The 25,459-nt window shown below is 39.3% G+C and overlaps 1 protein-coding gene across 5 annotated transcripts in view; it reads left to right on the top strand.

Annotated features, from left to right (window-relative positions):
- Window positions 1-25,459, top strand: part of SGPL1 (sphingosine-1-phosphate lyase 1) — a 68,657-nt gene that overhangs the window by 7,311 nt on the left and 35,887 nt on the right. For 3 of the 5 annotated variants that reach the window (XM_010362855.2, XM_030940608.1, XM_030940607.1), the window contains exon 3: window positions 19,553-19,718. In XM_010362855.2, the coding sequence (XP_010361157.1) occupies window positions 19,553-19,718 (166 nt within the window). Of the gene's footprint in view, window positions 1-3,842; window positions 3,986-11,629; window positions 11,646-19,552; window positions 19,719-25,459 lie in introns of those variants that run through there. The other 2 variants (XM_030940609.1, XM_030940610.1) reach the window with 2 other exon arrangements.

Genomic DNA, 25,459 nt, shown 5'->3' with positions numbered 1-25,459 from the left:
ATCTTTTTTTTTTTTTTTTTTGAAATGGAGTCTTGCTCTGTCGCCCAGGCTAGAGTGCGATGGCTCTTGGTTCACTGCAACCTCTGCCTCCCGAGTTCAAATGATTCTCCTGCCTCAGCCTCCCGAGTAGTTGGGATTACACTCTTAAGCCTGTGAGAGGGCAAGGAAGGGAGTAGTTTCTGGAACTTTGAGAGAGTTGAGATGAAGGAGAAGGTAACCTGTAGGAATGCCAGCCAGTGACCCAGCAGGAAAGAAATCAAGGGGAATAAATACTGGAAACTTTTTTCCTACCCTCTGATCTCCTGCTGTAGCCTCCCATTGGTCTAACACAACTGGAAACCAGAGGTTAAGGAGTCTGGTTGATTTAATTCAGAGGGTGGCATCTGCAGGCACATAGCTGAGCTGGAAAACGCTGGATGGAGGATCTGGAGGAGGAGGTCATCTGGAGGGGAGAACACCCAGCATGCTGGAGTTGAGGTCAAGTTTGTCTTAAAAGGCACAAGTGAGGAGATAATTCTTGAACAGAATCTTGAAGGCGGATAGGATCTGGATTATTATAGAAAGGGAATGTTCCCACTGATTTTAACAGGACAGATTCAGAGGCACACAGTTGCCACAGCTTTGGCAAGCCCAGAGCTGCTTTGTTCCAGTAGTAGCCTTAGAATCTTAATTGCCTGAAGGGCCTTTAGAAGTCCTGCAGTCCAGCTTCTTGCTGCCTAGGGATCCTTCTACAATGCCCTGTCAGGAGTGAGGGCTACATGCTTTCTCAGGGAGTTCTTTCCACTGTTGGACAGCTTTAAGTTTTAGAAAAGTTTTCGTGTGTCCAGATCACTGAATGCATCAGCTAGAATTAGCTTTGAGTGTATATAACAGAACAACCTGAAGTAATAGAGATTTTTTAGAAGATATAAATATATTTCTTTAAGAGAAAACTGTCCCGGCGTGGTGGCTCAAGCTTGTAATCCCAACACTTTGGGAGGCCAAAGTGGGTGGATCACTTGAGGCCAGGAGGTCAAGATCAGCCTGGGCAATGTGGTGAAACTCCGTCTTTACTAAAAATACAAAAATTAGCCGGGTGTGGTGGTGGGCACCAGTAATCCCAGCTACTCAGGAGGCTGAGGCATGAGAATCGCTTGAACCTGGGAGGTGGAGGTTGCAGTGAACCGAGGTCACGCTACTGCACTCCAGCCTGGGTGACAGAGTGAGACTCTGTCTCAAAAAAATTACAACACAATATAATACAATACAACACAACAATACAGTACTACAATACAATAGAATACAATGCAATACCAATACAGTTCCATGCCATGCCACGCCATGCCGATAAGGCCATTCCTGGGTCTTTGAGGCACCAGGCTGCTTCTGTCTTGTCATTCTGCTGTCAGTAGTGCATCCCCTCTGGGGCCAGGGTAGCTGCCTGGGGCTCCACCTGTCAGGTTCGTGTTTCATTCGTGAAGAGGAAGAGGAAAGAGAAAAAGAAGGGCTTGCCCTCCATTTTAATTAAAAATTATTTTGGAATTTATTATATGTGCAGAAGAGTATAGAAAGCACATATCTACATTTTAATGAACAATAAGAAAACAACGATACCAGATTAGGAAATAAACCATTTATCTCTAACTCTGTACGCTCCACCCTGTTACAGATATTTTTTTTCTTCCCCTCTTGGGATAACCCCATCCTGACTTTTATAATTATTCCCTTGCCTTTTTAAAAATAGTTTTAACCACTTGTGTATGCATCCTAAGTTTAGTTTGTTTTTTTTTTAAACTTGATGTAAATGGATACATATGTATTTTTATTTTTGTGATTTTCCTGTGTTGCTCAGTATTCATGAGATCCATGTTATTGCATGTAGTTTAAGTTCATTTTTATTGCTGTATATATAGTATTTTATTGTGTGACTAAACTGCAGTTATCCGTTTGGCTTTTAATTCATATTTGGGTTGTTTCCAATTTGAGGCTTTTTCAAACATCACTGTTATGAACGTTCTTATATAACAAGTGATCACAAGTACAAGAGTTTTTCTGGGATTTATGCCTAGGAGTGGAATTGCTGATTGTAAAGGCGTACATGCCTAACTTCACTAGATATTGTTAAACTTTTCTAAAGAGGCCAATACAATTTATACCACTATCAACAATATATGAGAGTTATATCCACCCAACTTGGCAAACCTGATATTTATAAAGCTTATTTTTTGCCAATCTGGTAAGCAGATAAATGTAATTGTAATTTCCATATGTATTTCCTGATAATTGATGTGGTTAAGTACTCTTTTCAATGTTTACCGACCACTTGGATTTTCTGTTTTGTGGCTGCCTCTTCAAGTCATATGCCTTGTCAATTATTTCTCCTTTTTAGTTCTATTATTAATAGATTTTGCTGTATATTTGCTGAGGTTTTGTTACTAAGTGCATTCAGATTTAAAATTATTACATCTTGTAAGTTGAACTTTTCATATAATGTGCTTTTTGACATAACGTAATATAGCTACATCAGCTTTTTGTCATGAAATAGGAAACTGCAAATGTATGACAAATGAATGAGTTGCCTGTTAGTATAGGCAGAAACTGCAGAACAGTCCTAGCTCGTTATTCAGGCTTTATGTATCAGTGATTTGTTCTGTTATCCCATAAAGTGAATGAGTCATTTTTGAGTTTAAAAAAATCATAGGGCTTTTTTTTTTTTTTTTGAGGTCCAATTTGCATACAGTAAAAGGCATAAATCTTAATTATCTAGGTCAGTAAATATTTATGTATGAATATACTCCCAGATCAAGATATTGAACATTTCCAGCACTCCAGCCAGCTTCTTAATGTCCCTTCCCAGTTGAAACCTACCAAAGGTTTTGCTTAGTTTTGCTTATTTTGAACTTTACGTAAAGTGGAAACATACAGTATATTCTCTTTTGTGAGTGGCCTTTTCGCTCAATGTTGTGTTTGTGAGATTCAGTCATGTTCTTAGGTAGCATTAGTTTTTCTTTCTTGTTGCTGTGTAGTGTTACAATGTATAACTGTATTGTAACGAATTTGTTCTGTAGTTGTAGAACATTTATATTTCTATTTTTTTAGCTATTGTGAATGACGCTGCTGCCTTCTTGAACGTGTCCTGGTAAACATAAAACGTAGAGTTGCTGTGTGGTAATGTGTGCTGCCAGATTTCCAAGGTGGTTGTACTAATTTACACTCCCAGAGAGTTTTCATATATAACTTATTGATTTAGCTTTGGGCAGCAAATGTTAAATTTCTGTCATCTACCACACATGGAGGAGAGCACTGAGAGCTCTTTCCTGAAGCTGTATAGGCACTTTTATTTTATTTTTTATTTTTATTTTTTTCTGAGACAGGGTTTCACCCTGTTGCCCAGGCAGGAGTGCAGTGGTACGATCATGGCTCCCTGTAGCCTTGAATTCTGGGGCTCTTACCATCCTCATTGAGAAGCCTTGGCTTCCTAAAGTGCTGCAATTATGAGTGTGAGCCACCGTGCCCAGCCTGTACAGGCAATTCTAAAATACGAAATGCCCTTCCTTTTCTGTAATTTCCCCAGAGAGTAAAGCCTACTACATTCTTGTTTATCTAGTCTATAAATGTTAATACACAATTGGGTGGGAACAAAGCAACCTTAGTTCTTTTTAAGTATGAAAAGGGCCGTGTTAAGGGCAGAATTTAAAATATTTGTAGTAGTTAATTCTCAGGTTAAAATCATAATCTTCTAGAATGCTTTAGATTTTTAGTGGCTATTGTAGTAACACTTTATACTCAATATTGGGGGACCATGTTGTTTGGAGGCTTTTGCTGAAGCATTTAATTTCATTTTTTTGAATTCATTTTGGCAGATGGGCCTAAAAAGGAATAGATCAATTCTATATTGAGTTCCAGTCTTAATGGCACCGAGTCTTTGAGACAATTGAGGCAAATTGAAAATTCTGTTTTCACATTCTTCTGAAAGGGGATGTAAGGCAACTATGAGGATGCCGTGGTAAGTCTGCTCCCTGTCTGACTGTATTGGGCCAGTGTGGAAGAAGGCCTGAGACTCTGTTACCCAGTCCTTTCTGAAGACGTTTTCAAATGCTTTCCCAAGAATCATGACCACAGGAGCCAACAGTCTGTTTGGATGACTGAAAACACAGAGCTTTATGATCTGTAAAGGTAGTCGGTAACTGATTTAATCCTGTTTTTTTTTTTTTTTTTTTTTTTTTTTTTTTTTGAGACGGAGTTTCGCTCTGTCGCCCAGGCTGGAGTGCAGTGGCCGGATCTCAGCTCACTGCAAGCTCCGCCTCCCGGGTTTACGCCATTCTCCTGCCTCAGCCTCCCGAGTAGCTGGGACTACAGGCGCCCGCCACCTCACCCGGCTAGATTTTTTTTTGGATTTTTTAGTAGAGACGGGGTTTCACCGTGTTAGCCAGGATGGTCTCGTCCTGTTTTTATAGGTAGGCCAGAGGGCACTCGAAGCCTTCTGATTGATTTAATAGATTGTTGAAGGTTAAGAGTTGACTTAACATCTTTCTTAGAAAACTGAGAAATAGCTCATTACTAGGTGTGTTTTATTACCACCGTCCGTAAGAAAAGCAACATAGGCATGGGAATCAAACTACCTAAAGCCTCTTCCAGGTCCTTTGTGACTGGGAAGGTTGCTTTTCCTTGTTGCTTATTGAAGAGAAAAGGAAAATGTTTATCATCAGAGAATTCAGGTTCACTAAATATTTAATGAGTGTTTATTATCTGCAGTCATTTTCTTATTACCTTATCTCATTTAATATTCACAACAACCCTGTGAGTGGATGGTGGTATCTTTTTTTTCCTCCTGAACTTTTTGTTGAATTATCCCAATGGCATCTATTTTTGCAGATGAGCAAAATCCAGTTGCATAGAGGTTTAGTGTTGTGCCACACATCACACAGCTTCTAAGTGAGAGCTAAAATTAGAGCCGAAGGTTTTGATTGCCAGTCCAGACTTTCTAGGACATCACAGCTGCCTTTCTGTAGAACACATTAACATGACTCTCAAAGTCCACAAGAGTAGTGGTGAGGTGACAGTTCAGGGGAATACTCAAAGGTCACTGTCCTTTTCAGATATCTGGGTAGTTGCTACAGTATGTGCTTAGGAATTGCTGGGAAAAAAATAATATTCTTTAAAAGTTCATCATTTTAGCAGTTAATAATCCTGGTTATAAACGTGTAAAAATATACCTTTAGAGAAGTTATTCTTAGGTAGTTATGGTTGCTTTCATTTGGAGTCTAGAGGTTTACTCTCTGTTTCTGGAATTGCACTTTCTGCGGTGCTTGGCACATTTAGAAACTTTTTCAGAAGGCCTTTTAAATTTTATTTTGTATTAAAAGAGAGCCTGTGAATCCAAAGAATCTTAGGTGGTTTCTTAGCTGAAGGGACATTTGGTGAACACAAATGGAATTGTTAGGTCATGGTGCTTTTTAAAGTGTACAGCTCTGGTGTTTTGTATATTCACAGTTGTGTGTATATTCACAATTGTGTGTATATTCACAGTTGTGCAGCCATCCTCACGATCAGTTTTAGGACGTTTTCCAAAGAAACCCAGTACTCAGCAGTCACTTCCTTATTTCCTTCTCACCAGTCCTCGGCAACTACCAGTCTACTTTCTGTAGATTTGCTTTGTCAGGACACTTCATGTAAACAGAACCATAAAGTAAATATGTGGTCTTTCCTGATTGACTTTTTTCACTTAATGGTTTCAAGGTTCATCCGTGTTGGAGCATGGATCAGAGCTACACTCCTTTTTATTGCAGTTAGAGGGCTTTTCCTACAGAATTTTAAGTAACGGATATATCTAACAATGTCTCTTGTTCTCACCTACAGGAGACACAGGGTCTTGGGCTTACTTTACCTATGTAGGACCTTTGGTAATACTGAGGCTATTTCTATGATTTATTGTAGAACAGAAGTTATTAACTGGGGAATATGGACCCTTATGACTGGCCTTTGGGATGTCCTGAATTCTTTGTAATTATATAAGATTTTATGTTTGCAAGCATTTTCTGGGGGTTAGAGGAGTCTGTGGAACAGCAGAGATCTCTAGCTTTTGTTAAAAGATAATTTTCAAAACTAATATCCTGACTCTCATACAGATATAAAATGAACATATGTTGAATATTTTATTTTACTCCAAAAGAGGAAACCAGGCAGATGTTGTAACTGGTTCAAAGGGAAAGTCCAAAGAGCTGCTGATTTATAGATCAGGAATATCAAATGAATGTGCAAATAGAGGCAAAACAACTCTCTGTCCTAGGGGGAGGAAAGTCAGCTGAACCCTTCCGTGGCAGGGCAGAATTTGCGTATTTAGGGATCTAGATTACTTTGCACTGCTGTCAGTTATCTACAACTTTCAGAGCTGTAAACAGCCTCCTCATAATCAGAATCTGGTAACCTGGAGGGGCATCCCAGATAATGCATAATTTTTCATTGGAAGCCGTAGGGAAAACACTCTCTCTCCTGTACTCTCACACCCCGACAATCAACATGGAAGACTTCCGTGACCAAACGTGTGGGATTTTTTTCCCCACACTCCAAGCAGTAGACATCACTGGGTGTCCTCTAATTCAATTCTGACACCGTCTACCTGGAGATAGCGTCAGATCTTACGGGTTGAGGGCTCAGTCCCCAAGACTTCCCCAACCTCAACCTGTCACAAGTCTGGTCCTTTGAAATGTCTGACTGACTGTCTTCAAGTTGAGGTTCCTACAACCTCCTCTTGGATTCGATTAATTTGCTGGAACAGCTCACAGAACTCAGAGAAACATTTACTTAGGTTTACAGGTGTATTTTAAGGGATACTGCAAAGGTTACAAATGAAGAGATGCATGGGGTAAGGTATAGGGAAAGGGGTGTGGAGCTTCCATGCCTCCCTGGATACACTACCCTCCAGGAACCTCCATGTGTTCAGCTATCCAGAGGCTCTCTGAACCCTGCCCTTTTGGGTTTTCATTACATAGGCATGATTGACAACCATGTAGAAATGTGACTGGACACAGGAGGCATAATCTCATACTAATAGACTGACCGGAAACCCAGCACGGCCTGTCTGTTTAGGTTCTTGTTGGCCTTTCTGTGCAGCCTTCTTTCCCCAGAATATGGGGCACAACCCTCCCAGGAATAAGGGTTTTTTGGCCCACAATTGGACTGGAGTCTTGCCTTGATGCGGGTAAAAGGAGCACAGGAGAAGGTCGAGAGAGATTCTGTTTCCTGAGGCCCAAGGTGCCCCAACACTATAACAGAAGACTGTAACAAGGGCTATGGGGTTATGAACCAGGAACCGTGGATGAAAGCCAATATATACATATAACATCACAGAAGTACACTTTCCCGCTCACTTTCAACAGATATCACAACGTTTGAAACTCTTCCAAATATTAATTTTAAATTAAATTTACTCAGCTGCTTACTTCAGCTTTTAAAAGTAGGTTCTTGGTAATTTCGAAGGTACACTTTCCAAAGGGTGTTTAAATAGGTTGAAGGTCAGAGTCCTAGGGATAGGTCCCTGCTTATTCTTTTGAGCAGGCTTACATGTTGGAAATCTCTAGGGAAATAGCTTTAGTTAGGTTACACTTCTCTGCAAATATACAGTATTTCTCATCTCTAATAGCAGGGTGACTATTGTAGGGAAGAAATTTCTACAAACGGTTATGAAAAGTCTAAGTGTCTTAACTCCGTGACAAAGACAGAGAATTGTTAAGTATGGGACGGGAGAAGTCAACTAACCTCTGCCCTTCTTTCCCAGGCTTGATATGCTCAGAGAAGTTAAGACTTCTTTCTGTGTGAGAAATGCGGGATCTTTTCCACTAGATCTTGCTTATTATCCAAGAAAATTATCATTTCTAGTTTTTAGAGAATGATGAAACTTGTTTGTACTTTGAAATATAACCTCTATACATGTGCACAGAAAGTCATTTAACTATTTATTGTTGGAGACTCTGGGAGTTCCTAGCAAACTTAGCAACATTCCATGTGCAAATTTATATATTTTTCCCCCCATATCTTACCTGCTTGCCTTAGGCTGGGAGTCTGTTTTCCTATATAACTGGTAATTGCTCTTATCTCTGTGTCCTTCAGTGTGTTGCTCTGCTTATTGAATTCAGTTTTATGCATTTTAGTCTTCTCTCCTAGTATAGGCTCCTCCTGATACTTTTAAAAATGTATTTCAGAAGAGAGGTGCTCAGAATTGTTACTTAACAGAATCAGCGTCTGCGTTCACTTGTCTTGACCACAAGTAAATTAATAAAGTGACCATTTAGCAGTGTTTCGGGTTCAGCTTTTAGGAACTTATAAGCTTTAGTTTTCCATGAGTGCGCTTCTGATGACTTGGAAACATTTCATATATGTGTCCTTTCTGTGGCCAAGATGTTTTTCTTATTTCAGGGATGGAAAGATGCTTTGGCTGAATACTCCTGTGCTAAGTGTAGAGCAGTTAGTGCTTGGGGAATGGTACCAAGTGTACGTATCTGGCAAGGCCTGGCTAGAAGGGAAAATGTAGACTCTTAAACTTTTTGAGACCAACTTCTCAGATACTGGATCTCTTGACTCACATAGTGGAATTTTGGGGGAAGTATGTGGTTTTCTTTTTGTCTCCTAAGAATTGATGATTCAGTTTCCTCAAACATTTCTCATAGTCACTACTGGTTGCTTGGAATGGCTGTCTGGTTTTGTTGCTCAGTTCTTCTTTAATGACCCAAGGAGATTTTCCCTTTCGGGTTGTGATGTGTTTTTGATGATAAACTTTAATGCCTTTGGAGGCTATAAAGACAATAGTGTTTTCTTACCTGTTTACTTGAGTTCTGTAGTAATATGTAATATGAAAGAAAATCAGATTAAATTAGCTTTGCTTTCTGTGTTTTTTTGGGGGGTGGTGCAGAAGTTGATAAGAATAAATATACTAACTCTCTGAGTCTCTTCTGTATTTTAACTTCACTCCCTAACCTGAAGCTGAGTCCTTAGAGTAACATTTGAACTGGGTAGAACAGATTTTTCTTTTCCTCAACAGCCCATTCCCGCTTTAAAGCTCAGATTTATGGTCCTTCTGGAAGAAGTATTGAGTGTTGAATAGTTCAGGAAAACAAATAACAAATTCTGTCGTCTTTGCAAGATTGTGGGGTAGAAGATTTTGATTTTGATTAATATCTGGCCAAAGAAAAAATATTAGCTAGGAACAATGATTTGATATCTAGTAGAGTGACGTGACTGGGCCCTGACTTCTAACACTTCCCAGGAAGGCTCGGTGGGTATCTTTTCACTACTACCTGAATACCGGGTAGCCATTACGTTTGGTGATTGGGTGTCAGTAGTATGTTAAGTCAGCTACTGGGTCATCTTTTAATGAAAGAAAAGGATGGGGAAGAGAAGCGATTCTTAAGCAGGGTTGCCTGTCAGAATCACCTGAGGGAGGTTTACAAAATACACATTCTGCACTCAGTGACCCTCTGGGTGGGGTATTCTGACCAGGAAGATGATTCATTCCAGGAATCGTGCTTCTTGGATGATATCGATGGACCCCGCTGGCTTCGTGGAAAGAACATTGAAGAAGAAGTTAGATTCTCATGGGGGCTGTGCCTCTGGTTTGAAACCAGGGAAGGCACATTTTGGTATTAGTCTCTGGCCTCAGTTTCTTCATCACTGAAATGAGATTGGATGATAGGTGGTCTCTAAGTTTCCTTCAGACAGTAACATTTTGTGATTTTGAAGACAACTCTTCTGAAGTACTTTTCAAACTAATTTCTTTCCGTCTTTCTTTTGTAAGCAGATAAGTAGTTTGAGTGTAAGTCTCTAGCTCAGAGAAGAATGAAGTTTGCCGTTCGAGGAGGCCGTACGATAGCAGTTCACTTCCCCAAAATGCTCAGCCGTTGTAGGACGCTTTTAGGTCATCTGGAAGTTCTGTATGCCTTCATTGGGAGTGTAGTGAAGATGAGAGCCTTTCCTTTGGCTCTTGGAGTAAACTGGCTGACAGGACTGTGAGAACTGTTGATCTCCTGATTTGTGCCACTGATAGTTTGGCTCTGAAAAACTAGGCAGTGGAAAAAACAATGCATTTTGAACCAGAAGATTTGAGTCCCGGCCCCACTATTTCCGAGCTTTGTGACCTGTAGGCCTCAATGTCTTCATCTGTGAAGGACAGATTCAGCTCTGATGGCCTATGATGTGATGAACCTTGTGAACTTGTAGGCAGAGTGCCGCTGTGTGCAGAGTCCAGTTACAGTTAACCAGCCATTCTCCTCTGCAGATTCAACCCACTGCCACTGTGTCTTGTTAAGCTTAAATAGGATAGATGTGGGAGAGGGGGCAGAAACATCCTAGGATCTTGCAAAACAAAACTGTCAAAAGTATAGGCAATATCATAATTACTTTACTTTATTTGAATAAATGTTGAGTTCCTGGTGTGTTGAAGATGCTGTTTTAGGCAGTATAGGAGATATAAGACATATCCTCCTCCTAATTTGTACTCTTATCAGCACCTGTTACCATAGAGAGTTCATATATTAAAATTATTTGGTTATTCTCCCTAACCAGAGTTGAATTCTTTCCTTCTAGGACAAATTAACTGACAATGCAATAGGCTAATGCAGTTTGACCCTGAGTGACTCTTGAGAAATACCCTGATTTGAGGCACACTGGAAACGTGGCACATTAGAAATGCCAAGAAGAGGCCAGGCACAGTGGCTTACGCCTGTAATCCCAGCACTTTGGGAGGCCGAGGAGGGCAGATCACGAGGTCAGGAGATCGAGACCATCCTGGCTAACATGGTGAAACCCTGTCTCTACTAAAAATACAAAAAATTAGCCAGGCATGGTAGCAGGCGCCTGTAGTCCCAGCTTCTCCAGAGGCTGAGGCAGGAGAATGGCGTGAACCCAGGAGGCGGAGCTTGCAGTGAGCCGAGATTGTGCCACTGCCCTCCACCCTGGGTGACAGAGCGAGACTCTGTCTAAAAAAAAAAAAAAAAAAAAGAAAGAAAGAAATGCGAAGAAGACATTGTACAGGAGAGTGAAGGGGAACTTTCTGTAGGGAAGTAGCTTTCCCGGAAACTTGACTCTGTAATGAAGCTATAGAGATCAGTGAAATCATTAGGGCATTACTGTTTTGAACATTTCCTCAAGTGAATAACAGACTTACACTCAGGGCCCTATGTCTCTGTTGTGGCCCAGCAAACCATATTCAGACAAGGAGTCAGTTTGAGAGGTACAAGTTGTTATGGAAGCCCAAGGAAACTGGTTTGTGTGCACTTCAGTTTTGATGATACAACCTTCACTCACTTAGCACTGTGCAATAATCCACTGAGCAAAATTGCCACATTTTCCTTGGCAGGGAATCTGTGTGCCTGTGGCAGTTCAAAAATTATTTGTAGAGTGGGTCAGCCTGTCAGCAGGAATGTTTTTCTTTGATCTTCAGCCTGTTTTTCTTTAATGTGAGCAAAACAGTAAAGAGACAATACATTGGAATATCTTGTTGGTTCCCCTGTTTGGCTTTACTTATAGTTCTTTGGTTTTCTTCTTTTAGGTCATACTTTTCCAATTAGTATGTAGATATTTATAATGTTTTGAAGCCTGAGGGATGGTTCCAATATCTTGTGGAATTCAGCTCTGAGTATGAAGTCCTGACTTTGCCTCTTTCTGTTTGACCTGTAAGTTTGACCCAGCAAGTCACTTAACCTTTCTTGACTTCAGTTTTCCCCATCTATAAAGTGATACTGCACGTAGGTTTTTTTTCTTTTCTTTCCTTTTTCCCTTTCCTTTTCCTTCCCTCTCCCTTTCCTTCTTCCTTTGCCTTTCCCTTTCACTTTCCTGAGATAGAGTCTCACTCTGTTGCCCAAGTTGTATTGGAGTGCAGTAGCATGCTCATAGCTCAGTGAGGCCTCAAATGCTCAGGCTCAAGTGATTCTCCTGCCTCACCCTGCTGAGTAGCTGGGACTACAGGAGTGTGCCACCATGCCTGCTTTTTTTTTTTTGTCTGTTTGTTTTTTAAATTTTTTTTTGTAGGGATAGGGTCTTGTTATGTTGCTCAGGCTAGTCTTGAATTCCTGGCCTTAAGGGATCCTCCTGCCTTAACCTCTCAAAGTGCTGGGATTACAAGTACTTTATAATGTGTAAATGACCTATACATTCTGAATCTAATAGCCTCATGAAGTTATAAAGTACAAATAAAACAACATGAAAGCCATTTAGAGTTTTAAAGTTATATAAGGCCATGTATTCTCATTAAATTAAATTTTAATAAATTTAAAAGATAAAATTATTTTTATAAAATAAATTTATTTTAATTACGTTAAAAAGTTAATGCTTTTTTTGGAGACAGAGTCTTGCTCTGTCGCCCAGGCTGGAGTGTAAGGTGCGATCTTGGCTCACTGCAACCCCCGCCTCCCAGGTTCAAGCGATTCTTACGCTTCAGCCTCCCGAATAGACAGGTGTACACCATGTCTGGCTAATTTTTGTATTTTTAGTAGAGACAGGGTTTCCCCATGTTAGCCAGGCTGGTCTCAAACTCCTGACCTCAGGTGATCTACTCGCCTTGGCCTCCCAGAGTGCTGGGATTAAAGGTAGGAGCCACTGTGCCTGGCCAAATTAAAAAGTTAATACTTTTTAAGTGCTTCACTCCTTCCTGTGCATGTTGTCATGGCCTCTTTTTCTAAATTAGTTTTATTCTATCTATAATCGGGGGTCACCAAATCTGAGTTTTAGAGGGAAGAGAAAGTTTTGAGTGAAACAAGTGGATGAACTCTGATCCCTATAAAATATTGCCTTCATGTAGTAGGCACTCCAAAAATAATTGTTGAATGACTGAAACTCTTAAACAGCAGTAGGCATATGTATAGCAGAGACAACATTACAGAGCAGAGCTCTTTCTAGGTTGGCATGGTAGATAGCTTTGAGGGACTACCTGAATGGAGATGCCATTGCTTTTGAATAAAACAAGTATACATGGTGTCTTAGTCCATTTTCTGCTGTGATAGCGGAATACCACAGATTGGGTAATTATAAACAATAGAAGTTTATTTGGCTCATCGTTCTAGAGGCTGGGAAGTCCAAGAGCATGGCACTGATATCTGGTGAGGGCCTTCTTGCTGAATAATAACATGGCAGAAGGGCAAGTGAGCACGCGAACTATAGGGGATGGGCCAAGACATCATCCTTTATCAGGAGCCCACTCCCAAGATAATTGCATTAATATACTCATGAGGACATAACACTCCTAATCTAAATCACGTGTTAAAGATCCCACCTCTCAACACTGTTATAATGGCAATTAAATTTCATTGTGAGTTTTAGGGGGGACACTCAAATCATAGCAGGTAGTTAGCCCTGTTGAGTAATGGAGAAAGGATTGTATTAGCTCCAAGGAAAGATGCATCATCCAGTGTGGGTCTGGAAATGTTTGCCAGAGGACTTTTCTCTTTTAATAATATTCATTTGTAGAATGTTTCTTTAGGTATCAATTGATGCTGAAGTAATTTAATAAGGAAAAAAATCACTGCCTAATTGGTATTTGGTCACGAGCAGTACCAGTTCTTAAGATTTTTTTGGAGGTAGCAAGGGGTGGGTAGTGCTACTATTGGAAGTTTGCTTCTGGAATCTTTTGCTCTCTTGAAGTGATTTGGAGATTAAAAGAGTTTAGTATCACTGGGGATGGCTGTGTTCTACTGTTAGGAAGTAACTCATGACTTCAGATCATATTCTTGACCTCACAAAAATGTTAAGAAAATAAATCATAAGTATAAAAAGCACTGAGATTGTGTAGAGTGGAAAATAACATTAGTGTTAGCTCCCTCACACAACCACATTCTAAATTTAAGGAAGCAAGAAGTAAAATCACTCTGAAGCACTGGTTTTAAAACTGCAGATTATGATCCATTTAGAGGGACACAAAATCAGTTTAGTAGATCAAGCGTTAAAGAAGGAAGAAATAGAAATGTGAGTACGTTACAAGTAATAAGGTGCTAAGTATTATTTTGGAAACTTTTGGTTTTATATCTTTCTGTTTCTACATGTATTAGATTGTGTTGTAAAATAAATTTACAACACAATCTCATACACGTAGAATCTAATACACATATTGGAACAGTTTGAAACTCAGTGGTCTAACAAGTAGCATAGCCCAAATTTACAATATTTGTAGCCTTCTGCTGTTGATTACATTCACGAAAAGGTCTTGCACCCTTAAAGTGAAGGCTGAAAGAGTTTTATGTCATTGGGGAGATTGGGCTACCAAGCTCCCATAAATTCTAGGAGCTGCCTTTTGTCTAATGATTAGGATTATTGAGTACTATTTTGATGCCTTTTGGGTATCATCTGAAATCTAATCATTGGATTGGAAATGGAATAAACAAGAGAAAGGCTAGTTTACTCATTATTTGACAATAGCTCTTTAAAGTAGTTAATATTATGAATATTCCTACTGCTAAGGTTTATCAGAGTTTGTTTTTTTCCTTTAATATTATACTTACAAAAATATTATTCATTCACTGGGCAAATAATTTTTTGTTTGTTTTTTTATTCTAGAGGAATACCTTTCCAATTTTATAACATTGAAGGAAGGAATGTTTTACTTCTAGAAATTACCAAAACTACTGTTCTATTAAGCAAGGGTTGGAGATAAACTCCCCTGTCCCCTATTCCCACCCAGGCACACACATATACAGATGCAGCTTATTTTATGACTGTATTGTTCTTAATGTTTCTTCTTCTACATAAAAACATAAAAGTTGGTGAAATAATTTACCTGGAATTGCACAGTAAGCTAATGGCCTTCATGGATGACCATTCACAGTTCTTGTATTTCCAGAGACACAATACGTTGATAAAGTTGAAATAAATAGAAGCCTAAGAATTATAAGTATATATTCAGAGATACATAGACAAAAAGTACTGTACTGCTATAAGTAAAAAGACATAGTGGGAATAGTAATTATAATCACATTAACTTCTGTGCCATCTCTATCTAGATCAGAGGTGTCCAATCTTTTGGCTGTCCTGGGCCACATTGGAAGAAGAATAATTGTCTTGGGCCACACGTAAAATATACTAATGATAGCTGATAAGCTTAAAAAAAATAAAAATTGCAAAAAAAAATCTCATGATGTTTTAAGAAAGTTTACAAATTTGTTCTGGGCTACATTCAGAGCTGTCCTGGACTGCATGTTGGACAAGGTTGATCTAGATGTTTATCTATAGTCATGACCTAACTGTATAATTTTAGTATGTTATACATGGTACCATGTATCCAAGGTAGATCCTGTCAAGAACATAAATTGTGAAAAGAAAACTCTTGGGATGCTGCTGGATTGTAATGTGTTACTCCTCTGCCTATGAATACTAAAAATCAAGAATTGAAAGAGTACTGAATACTGAGTCAAGAGGCACGCGTTCCTACACTCCACTTAAACACAAGCATGTCTGTATGAGCATAGTCTTGTCATTTCACTTTGGGGTCTCTGCTTGTAAAATGAAAATGTTAGACTTGATCTTCCAGGTTCCCTTCAGCTCTTAGATTCTGTGCTTCCCAAGGGCTGGAGTATTGCATCAGGGCCCAGCCTGGGGTTTGTACTGTTTTCAAGGCCCTGAGGAACTGCATCATCCTTTATTCCAAGGAGATAGGATGCATTACGCCACAGAGCCCAATAATTCAGTGAGCTGTCAGTGTTGTGAGTTGCATCTGCATTGGGGACTGAGCCTAGGTTGTTTGTAGTAACCTAGGAGGACCTTAGAATGATGCCAGGAGATGTAATTTCTGTGATCAACTAGTTGACTACTCAAAAAGCTTGTCAGGACCCATCCAACTACAGTGTCATTCTGTCTTTGGTGTTAAAGAATTTAGATATATCTCCTTTTAAAGGATCCCCTTTGAATTTAAGAATTGCAATTATCTTTGTAAGAATCAAAGCACATACAAAGAAAATATATTCTTGCTAAATATAATTTTTTAAATGTTAGTGAGGAATGTCTTTATATCTTAATTTTAAGGCTTCTAAAAATTAGTTCGCATTTGCTGGTTCTTTGCTGTCACCCTAGTCCTAGTTATATTACTTTTTTATTCAGTGCTTTGAATTGTTCATATTATCTATAGTCATCTTTTGACATTGGTAGCCTCTGTTTTCTGGGTGAATTAAGAATTAGTATCACCAGAAGAAAAGCTAATCTGAATGATTGTTCTTTCATCATCTCGTTCATACACAGTATTTAACCATCTGGTTTGACCACAACTTTCACACTAGACGAGTCTTTATAATGATAGAAATCATGACATACTTTTGATGATAGACTCCTCTGGTCTTTCCCAGGTTTTGGCTGGTATTGCCATTGCTTTGGATTGAGGTAGTTGATGCAGCAGTGGGCTCTGGGGAATGGCCACCAAGAACTATTGGGGAATTGCAGATAAACTGTCTCCATGGGTAGCCCTCCAGGGAACCTGACAGTTGTCTAATGTTAATTACCTTATACCACAGTCTAATTACTAAGAGTATTGTCTGAGTCCTTTCAGGCTGCTATAACAAAACACCATAAACGTGGTGGTATATAAACAAAAATCCATTTCTCTCAGTTCTGGAGGCCAGGAAGCCAGGAAGCCCAAGATCAAGGCAACAGCAGATATAGTGCCTGATGAGGCCCTCTTCCTGGAAGGTGGCCTTCGTGAAAATGGTTCATAGAAAATGTCTTCTCACTGTGTCTTCACATGGTAGAAGGGGCAGATTTGCTCTCTGGGGTCTCTTTTATAAAGTCACTAATCTTATTCACGAGGTCTCTGCCTTCATGATCTAAAGACCTCCAAAGGCTCCCTCTTCCACCATCAGCTTGAGGGTTAGATTTCAACATACGAATTTTGGGAGGATGTAAACATTCAGTCCATTGCAGGTATAAATGTTTTCAACAAACATTTGTTGAGTATCTGTCCTTTTTCTAAGCTTTCATGTTCCTACTAGAACATTGGATGTGGTTATCCAATAGGAATATATTTAAGTCAGTATCATTATCTTTTTCTCAAAACATCTTCTACCTTCTTTACTTTCCCTTCCTCTTCTAGTCTTACCGTAGTTAATAGTGATATTAACTATTAACATCATAGTTAACCAGTCTCTTGAACTTGAACTTGAAAATTTTGAATGATCTGTACCCACAACCGACAAAATTACTCACGTACTTAAAAATCTATGCCCTTTGTTTTGTTTTATTGCTGCTGTTTGTAATTTACTTATTTTTACCTGATACTATGTTCTGGAAATTTTTCTACGTAGTTCATGTAGATCTGTCTTCTTTTTAATGTTTCATAGTGTGGGTACATAAAATGCACGTATTACAGTTTATTTAACCATTCTTCTGTGGGTGGACATTTACATTATTTTTTCCCTTTTGTTATTACAGAGAATACTGAAATGAATATCCTTGAATGTGTTTATTTGTATACATTGCAAATTGCTTTAAAAAAGTTCCTATCAGTTTATATATCAGTTTTTCTAAGTCCTTTTTAAATATGGACTGGATTAGCCCATTCTTGCATTGTTGTTAAGAAATACCTGAGTTTGGGTAATTTATAAAGAAAAGAGGTTTAATTGGCTCACGTTTCTGCATATTTGTACAAACATGGCTTCAACATCTGCTTCTGGTGAGACCTCAGGAAGCTTACAATCATGGTGGAAGGCAAAACTTGAGCAGGCATGTCACATGGCAAGAGTGAGAGCAAGAAAGAGAAAGGGGGAAGGTCCTAGACTTTTAAACAACCAGATCTCACGTGAACTAACTGAGCAAGAACTCATTTATCACCAAGGGGATGGTACTAAACCATTCATGAAAGATGTGCCCCCATGATCCAGTCACCTCCCACCAGACCTCATCTCCAACACTGGGAATCACATTTCAACATGAGATTTGGAGGATAGGTATCCAAACCATATCATGAACCTAGCATACTTCTCCCAGCCTCAGGTCTCTGATTTAAGTGTTCACTCATTTACTTGGTCACTGTTACTTGGGCACTGTCAGCCACTGTCCATGTTTGTATTCAGTATAAATTGTGTGCCAGGCACTCTGCCACATGTTGGGGATTTAGCACTGGATGAGACAGAAATGGTCCCTGCCATCATGTAGCTTACACTTTGTCACATAGAACTTTTGCCATATGCAGACTCTTTTTATGCATTTGCAGCTACTATCCTCTCTTTCTGGTGTGATTTTTTTCCTTTTAACTTTTCTACTTAGAGAATTTTCTTTCACCCTCTTAACCGGCTTAAATTTTACCCTCTGTCATTATCTTTATCTCTTCAGAGTTAAATAGTCCTTCCTCAGTGCTTCATCTTGGCACTTATATGCTTTTTGTGACTATTCCCCTGAGAAGTTTTAGTGATTTGTTTATGTATGTACATGCCTGTGTGTGTGTATGGACACACATCTACCTCTTGCATTAGACTGTAAATTCAGTATAGACTTGGAACTATGATATGTACCTGAACACTTCCCCAGCTTACTGCCTTCAACCCTGGAGATGCTTAATCAATGTTGATTCAGTGAATGAATAGTAAACTATAAAACAACCTTAGTTTGTACAGGGCATTGTAGGGGATTGTACATATGAATAGAACTGGTCTGTCTTCAAGGACCTAACCATATAGTAAGGGAGATAAGAAACAGATGAGTAGACTGCAAGGCAGGTTGTGATAAGCTCTGTATAGGACTTATCACAAATGAGTACTGGAGGATAATTTAAAGGGAGAGAGGAATTCTCGTGAATGAGATACTCTGGTAAGTTTACAGAGGACATGTTTTTTCTTGCTTGTACCAGGTGTTGTGAGGAATACACATGATGATAAGATATGGTTGCTAAGAGTCAAGTAAGGCCTTAGAGCAGGCATTGGTAAATTGTGGCCTACAAGCCAAATCTGGCTCTTGCCTTCTTTTATATGGTCCTTGTGCTAAGAATGATTTTTACATTTTAAAAATTGTTAAAGAATATTTTGTGAACATGAAAATTGTATGAAATACAAATTTTGGTGCCCATAATTACATTGTATTGGAACACAGCCATGTTCCTTTGTTTACACACTAACTGTGACTATATTTGCACTCCAGCAGCAGAGATGAGTAGTTGTAAAGGAGGACCTTTGCTTCGCAACACTTAAAATATAAAATAATTTAGTATCAGGCTCATTACAGAACCAGTTTGCTGACCACTAGGGTAGAGAATAGGAAAGATTCAAATAGAGAAGAGAAATATGACATTCATATTGGGGGTATTAGTTTGAGTTAAGAGAGTGGAACAGTGATTCTGGCAGTCATATAGAAACTTTAGGGCTGAAGGGACGATCTAGCTTAACCCTTTTACTGTATAAAATAGGCACAAGATCAAAAATAGTCTCAAAGTCCACTAGCTGCTAAGTGGCAGTGGAGTGCTACCGGAGTGACTAGTACAGAAGCCTTGAGGGCTGCAGATGATAATAAGATTATTGCTGACCTTGCCCTTGAAAAATGCGAGTTGAAGTACAAACTAAGAACAGACTTCTTTTCTCTCTCTAAATGTAATATTTCTATTTTTCTCTTGTATTTCTAGAAGGCCTTTGAGCCCTACTTAGAGATTTTGGAGGTATACTCCACAAAAGCCAAGAATTATGTAAATGGGCATTGCACCAACTATGAGCCCTGGCAGCTAATTGCATGGAGTGTCGTGTGGACCCTGCTGATAGTCTGGGGATATGAGTTTGTCTTCCAGCCAGAGAGTAAGTATGCTGTCTCCTCTGTAAAGATATAGTGGTGTGTCACTAGCCTCAAACTAATTGCTGACAGATAGGACTAATTTATTGCCTTTTGGTTGTTTTTTTTTTGAGACGGAGTCTCAATCTGTCGCTAGGCTGGAGTACACTGGCCTAATCTTGGCTCACTGCAACCTTTGCCTCCCAGGTTCAAGTGTTCCTCCTGCCTCAGCCTCCCAAGTAGCTGGGACTACAGGCATGTGCCACCACGCCCAGCTAATTTTTGTATTTTTAGTAGAGACGGGGTTTCACCATGTTGGCCAGGATCGTCTCGATCTCTTGAGCTCGTGATCCACCTGCCTCGGCCTCCCAAAGTGCTGGGATTACAGGCATGAGCCACCATGCCTGGCCCTGGTTTGGTTCTTATTTTTAAAATCTGTTTAAATGTGAAGTGGTACTTTGTCTTCTGATTGGTCACGTTACAACAGGACTCTTGTGTAACTAATACTCTTTACATTGATTTTTTTTTTGGATTTGTAGTTTATGTAAAAACACCTTAGAATTAATCATTGTAAGGATCCACAGATATCTCCGTATGGCTTCAACCTTTGGTACCAGTTTCTTCCCTAGAACATAGTTATGTCACCTGGAGTTCCCAGAGCAGGAATTTATTGCCTTTCATTTTGTGCTGTCCTTTTCAGTAAAGATTAGGTGAAATTGGAACAGCACTTATATGGTGACCATTTGAGTGCTTGTTATGTGCCACGGACTGATCAGGCTGTGGAGATATCTGCACAAGTGGTACCGGATCTCTCTCCTCTTGGAGTTGAACTTCTGGTATCAGGGGATCATATACTTTGAGCGTCCTAGAAGTGACTCAGTGCCAGATCAACATGGGGAAGAAGAGGCCACTTCTCAGGGTGCAGAAGATGAGCAGTCTCAGTGATCTGCTTCTGAATCTTCCACCTTTGCTTAGGATTAAGCCCCTCTCCTGCCCACCCACCTTTTTCCCACCTAGAAACCTGGTTGCGTGTTATCTTTCTTATGAGTTATTTTCCTCTGCAGTCTGCGCTTGGTAAGTGTTGTTAGTACCTAAACACAAGTAGTAGATTTGGTGCTGGATGTTCTGTAACACTCCCCTGCACCCTTTCCCCACTCTTAGTAGGGTATCGGAGTTAACTTCCTTGAGATAAGTAAACAGTAACATTGAAGATAATCATTAGCTGTTTCTCATTTGCTTGAAATTTCCCCACCACTTTGCTTCCCTGATAACACCTGTTTAAAAGGGCTCTTTTACTGTGTTTTTTCTGCTTTTCTTCTCTTGTTCAAGGAAAGTCAATTTAGAAGCCAGATTCCATTTTCATCTCTTTACCCTGCAAATAGCTTCTTAGCCATTTATGGCGCAGTAAACATTGCAAAACATGACAACCAAGAAGCAAGTTCCAACTGCTTAGAGTTTTTAAATTAAAGTGAAAATGAGACGTGACTCTCCTGTGTAAATCTGTAGCTCACCCCGGCTTTAAAAAAACCTTGTCCTCAGTTGCTGCTCCTAGTCCTTGCAAGATTTTCTGATAAACTCTGAGAAATTAGACTGGCCAGCCTTTCTGCTGCATCTGCTCAATGGTTTGGATATGGATGTAGTTCGTGTCCTTCTGCTCATGCTTATTCCTTTCCTAGGAGGTATTCAATTCAGTGAGTAAGCGGCCCATTTTATAGGACTCTGAGGGTAGCAAGAAATGTACTTTCTTTTTATTTTTTAACTTTGCATTAAAAAAAAAAATCAGTCTCTGCTTATCCATCTTTCTATTATAATAAAATATATATAACATAAAATTTACCACTTTAACCATTTTTAAGTGTACAGTTAGTCGTGTGGCAGAAAGTACATTCACATTATTGTACAGGCATCACTACTACCAGAACTTTTTCATCGCCCCACTGGAACTCCATTTTAATAAACATCAAATAATAACTGCCCATTACTCTCTTCCCCATCCCCTGGCAATCACCATTTATTTATTGTACCACCTTGTTTTACAAATGTATGACCATTCAAAAGTGGTACATTTATGAAACAAGGCAAAGCTTAGAGATCTGAGATGTATATGTTACTTGCTATGATTAGTATTAACTTTAGGTATTTACTTTTTTTTTTTTTACATGTTATTTGTAATTTTTTTATTTTTATTTTTATTTTTTAATTTTTTTATAATACTTTAAGTTCTAGGGTACATGTGCATAACGTGCAGGTTTGTTACATATGTATACTTGTGCCATGTTGGTGTGCTGCACCCATCAACTCGTCAGCACCCATCAATTCGTCATTTATATCAGGTATAACTCCCAATGCAATCCCTCCCCCCTCCCCCCTCCCCATGATAGGCCCCGATGTGTGATGTTCCCCTTCCTGAGTCCAAGTGATCTCATTGTTCAGTTCCCACCTATGAGTGAGAACATGCGGTGTTTGGTTTTCTGTTCTTGTGATAGTTTGCTAAGAATGATGGTTTCCAGCTGCATCCATGTCCCTACAAAGGATGCAAACTCATCCTTTTTTATGGCTGCATAATATTCCATGGTGTATATGTGCCACATTTTCTTAATCCAGTCTGTCACAGATGGACATTTGGGTTGATTCCAAGTCTTTGCTATTGTGAATAGTGCCGCAATAAACATACGTGTGCATGTGTCTTTATAGCAGCATGATTTATAATCCTTTGGGTATATACCCAGTAGTGGGATGGCTGGGTCATATGGTACATCTAGTTCTAGATCCTTGAGGAATCGCCATACTGTTTTCCATAATGGTTGAACTAGTTTACAATCCCACCAACAGTGTAAAAGTGTTCCTATTTCTCCACATCCTCTCCAGCACCTGTTGTTTCCTGACTTTTTAATGATTGCCATTCTAACTGGTGTGAGATGGTATCTCATTGTGGTTTTGATTGGCATTTCTCTGATGGCCAGTGATGATGAGCATTTTTTCATGTGTCTGTTGGCTGTATGAATGTCTTCTTTTGAGAAATGTCTGTTCATATCCTTTGCCCACTTTTTGATGGGGTTGTTTGTTTTTTTCTTGTAAATTTGTTTGAGTTCTTTGTAGATTCTGGATACTAGCTCTTTGTCAGATGAGTAGATTGCAAAAATTTTCTCCCATTCTGTAGGTTGCCTGTTCACTCTGATGGTAGTTTCTTTTGCTGTGCAGAAGCTCTTTAGTTTAATGAGATCCCATTTGTCAATTTTGGCTTTTGCTGCTGTTGCTTTTGGTGTTTTAGACATGAAGTCCTTGCCCATGCCTATGTCCTGAATGGTACTACCTAGGTTTTCTTCTAGGGTTTTTATGGTATTAGGTCTAACATTTAAGTCTCTAATCCATCTTGAATTAATTTTCGTATAAGGAGTAAGGAAAGGATCCAGTTTCAGCTTTCTACTTATGGCTAGCCAATTTTCCCAGCACCATTTATTAAATAGGGAATCCTTTCCCCATTTCTTGTTTTTGTCAGGTTTGTCAAAGATCAGATGGCTGTAGATGTGTGGTATTATTTCTGAGGACTCTGTTCTCTTCCATTGGTCTATATCTCTGTTTTGGTACCAGTACCATGCTGTTTTGGTTACTGTAGCCTTGTAGTATAGTTTGAAGTCAGGTAGCGTGATGCCTCCAGCTTTGTTCTTATGACTTAGGATTGTCTTGGCAATGCGGGCTCTTTTTTGGTTCCATATGAACTTTAAAGCAGTTTTTTCCAATTCTGTGAAGAAACTCATTGGTAGCTTGATGGGGATGGCATTGAATCTATACATAACCTTGGGCAGTATGGCCATTTTCATGATATTGATTCTTCCTATCCATGAGCATGGTATGTTCTTCCATTTGTTAGTGTCCTCTTTTATTTCACTGAGCAGTGGTTTGTAGTTCTCCTTGAAGAGGTCCTTGACATCCCTTGTAAGTTGGATTCCTAGGTATTTTATTCTCTTTGAAGCGATTGTGAATGGAAGTTCATTCATGATTTGGCTCTCTGTTTGTCTGTTACTGGTGTATAAGAATGCTTGTGATTTTTGCACATTAATTTTGTATCCTGAGACTTTGCTGAAGTTGCTTATCAGCTTAAGGAGATTTTGGGCTGAGACAATGGGGTTTTCTAAATACACAATCATGTCATCTGCAAACAGGGACAATTTGACTTCTTCTTTTCCTAACTGGATACCCTTTATTTCTTTCTCTTGCCTGATTGCCCTAGCCAGAACTTCCAACACTATGTTGAATAGGAGTGGTGAGAGAGGGCATCCCTGTCTTGTGCCAGTTTTCAAAGGGAATTTTTCCAGTTTTTGCCCATTCAGTATGATATTGGCTGTGGGTTTGTCATAAACAGCTCTTATTATTTTGAGGTACGTTCCATCAATACCGAATTTATTGAGCATTTTTAGCATGAAGGGCTGTTGAATTTTGTCGAAAGCCTTTTCTGCATCTATTGAGATAATCATGTGGTTCTTGTCTTTGGTTCTGTTTATATGCTGGATTACGTTTATTGATTTGCGAATGTTGAACCAGCCTTGCATACCAGGGATGAAGCCCACTTGATCATGGTGGATAAGCTTTTTGATGTACTGCTGAGTCCGGTTTGCCAGTATTTTCTTGAGGATTTTTGCATCGATGTTCATCAGGGATATTGGTCTAAAATTCTCTTTTTTTGTTGTGTCCCTGCCAGGCTTTGGTATCAGGATGATGTTGGCCTCATAAGAAGAGTTAGGGAGGATTCCCTCTTTTTCAATTGATTGGAATAGTTTCAGAAGGAATGGTACCAGCTCCTCCTTGTACCTCTGGTAGAATTCAGCTGTGAATCCATCTGGTCCTGGACTTTTTTTGGTTGGTAGGCTATTAATTATTGCCTCAATTTCAGAGCCTGCTATTGGTCTATTCAGGGATTCAACTTCTTCCTGGTTTAGTCTTGGAAGAGTGTAAGTGTCCAGGAAATTATCCATTTCTTCTAGATTTTCTAGTTGATTTGCGTAGAGGTGTTTATAGTATTCTCTGATGGTAGTTTGTATTTCTGTGGGGTCCATGGTGATATCCCCTTTATCATTTTTTATTGCATCTATTTGATTCTTCTCTCTTTTCTTCTTTATTAGTCTTGCTAGCAGTCTGTCAATTTTGTTGATTTTTTCAAAAAACCAACTCCTGGATTCATTGATTTTTTGGAGGGTTTTTTGTGTCTCTATCTCCTTCAGTTCTGCTCTGATCTTAGTTATTTCTTGCCTTCTGCTAGCTTTTGAATGTGTTTGCTCTTGCTTCTCCAGTTCTTTTAATTGTGATGTTAGAGTGTCAATTTTAGATCTTTCCAGCTTTCTCTTGTGGGTATTTAGTGCTATAAATTTCCCTCTACACACTGCTTTAAATGTGTCCCAGAGATTCTGGTATGTTGTATCTTTGTTCTCATTGGTTTCAAAGAACATCTTTATTTCTGCCTTCATTTTGTTATGTACCCAGTAGTCATTCAGGAGCAGGTTGTTCAGTTTCCATGTAGTGGAGCGGTTTTGATTGAGTTTCTTAGTCCTGAGTTCTAGTTTGATTGCACTGTGGTCTGAGAGACAGTTTGTTATAATTTCTGTTCTTTTACATTTGCTGAGGAGTGCTTTACTTCCAATTATGTGGTCAATTTTGGAATAAGTGCGATGTGGTGCTGAGAAGAATGTATATTCTGTTGATTTGGGGTGGAGAGTTCTATAGATGTCTATTAGGTCCTCTTGGTGCAGAGATGAGTTCAATTCCTGGATAT

This window comes from Rhinopithecus roxellana, chromosome 11 (genome assembly GCF_007565055.1).
Source record: "Rhinopithecus roxellana isolate Shanxi Qingling chromosome 11, ASM756505v1, whole genome shotgun sequence".
Classification (NCBI taxonomy): domain Eukaryota; kingdom Metazoa; phylum Chordata; class Mammalia; order Primates; family Cercopithecidae; genus Rhinopithecus; species Rhinopithecus roxellana.
This window is presented reverse-complemented; position numbering and strand designations above follow the sequence as displayed.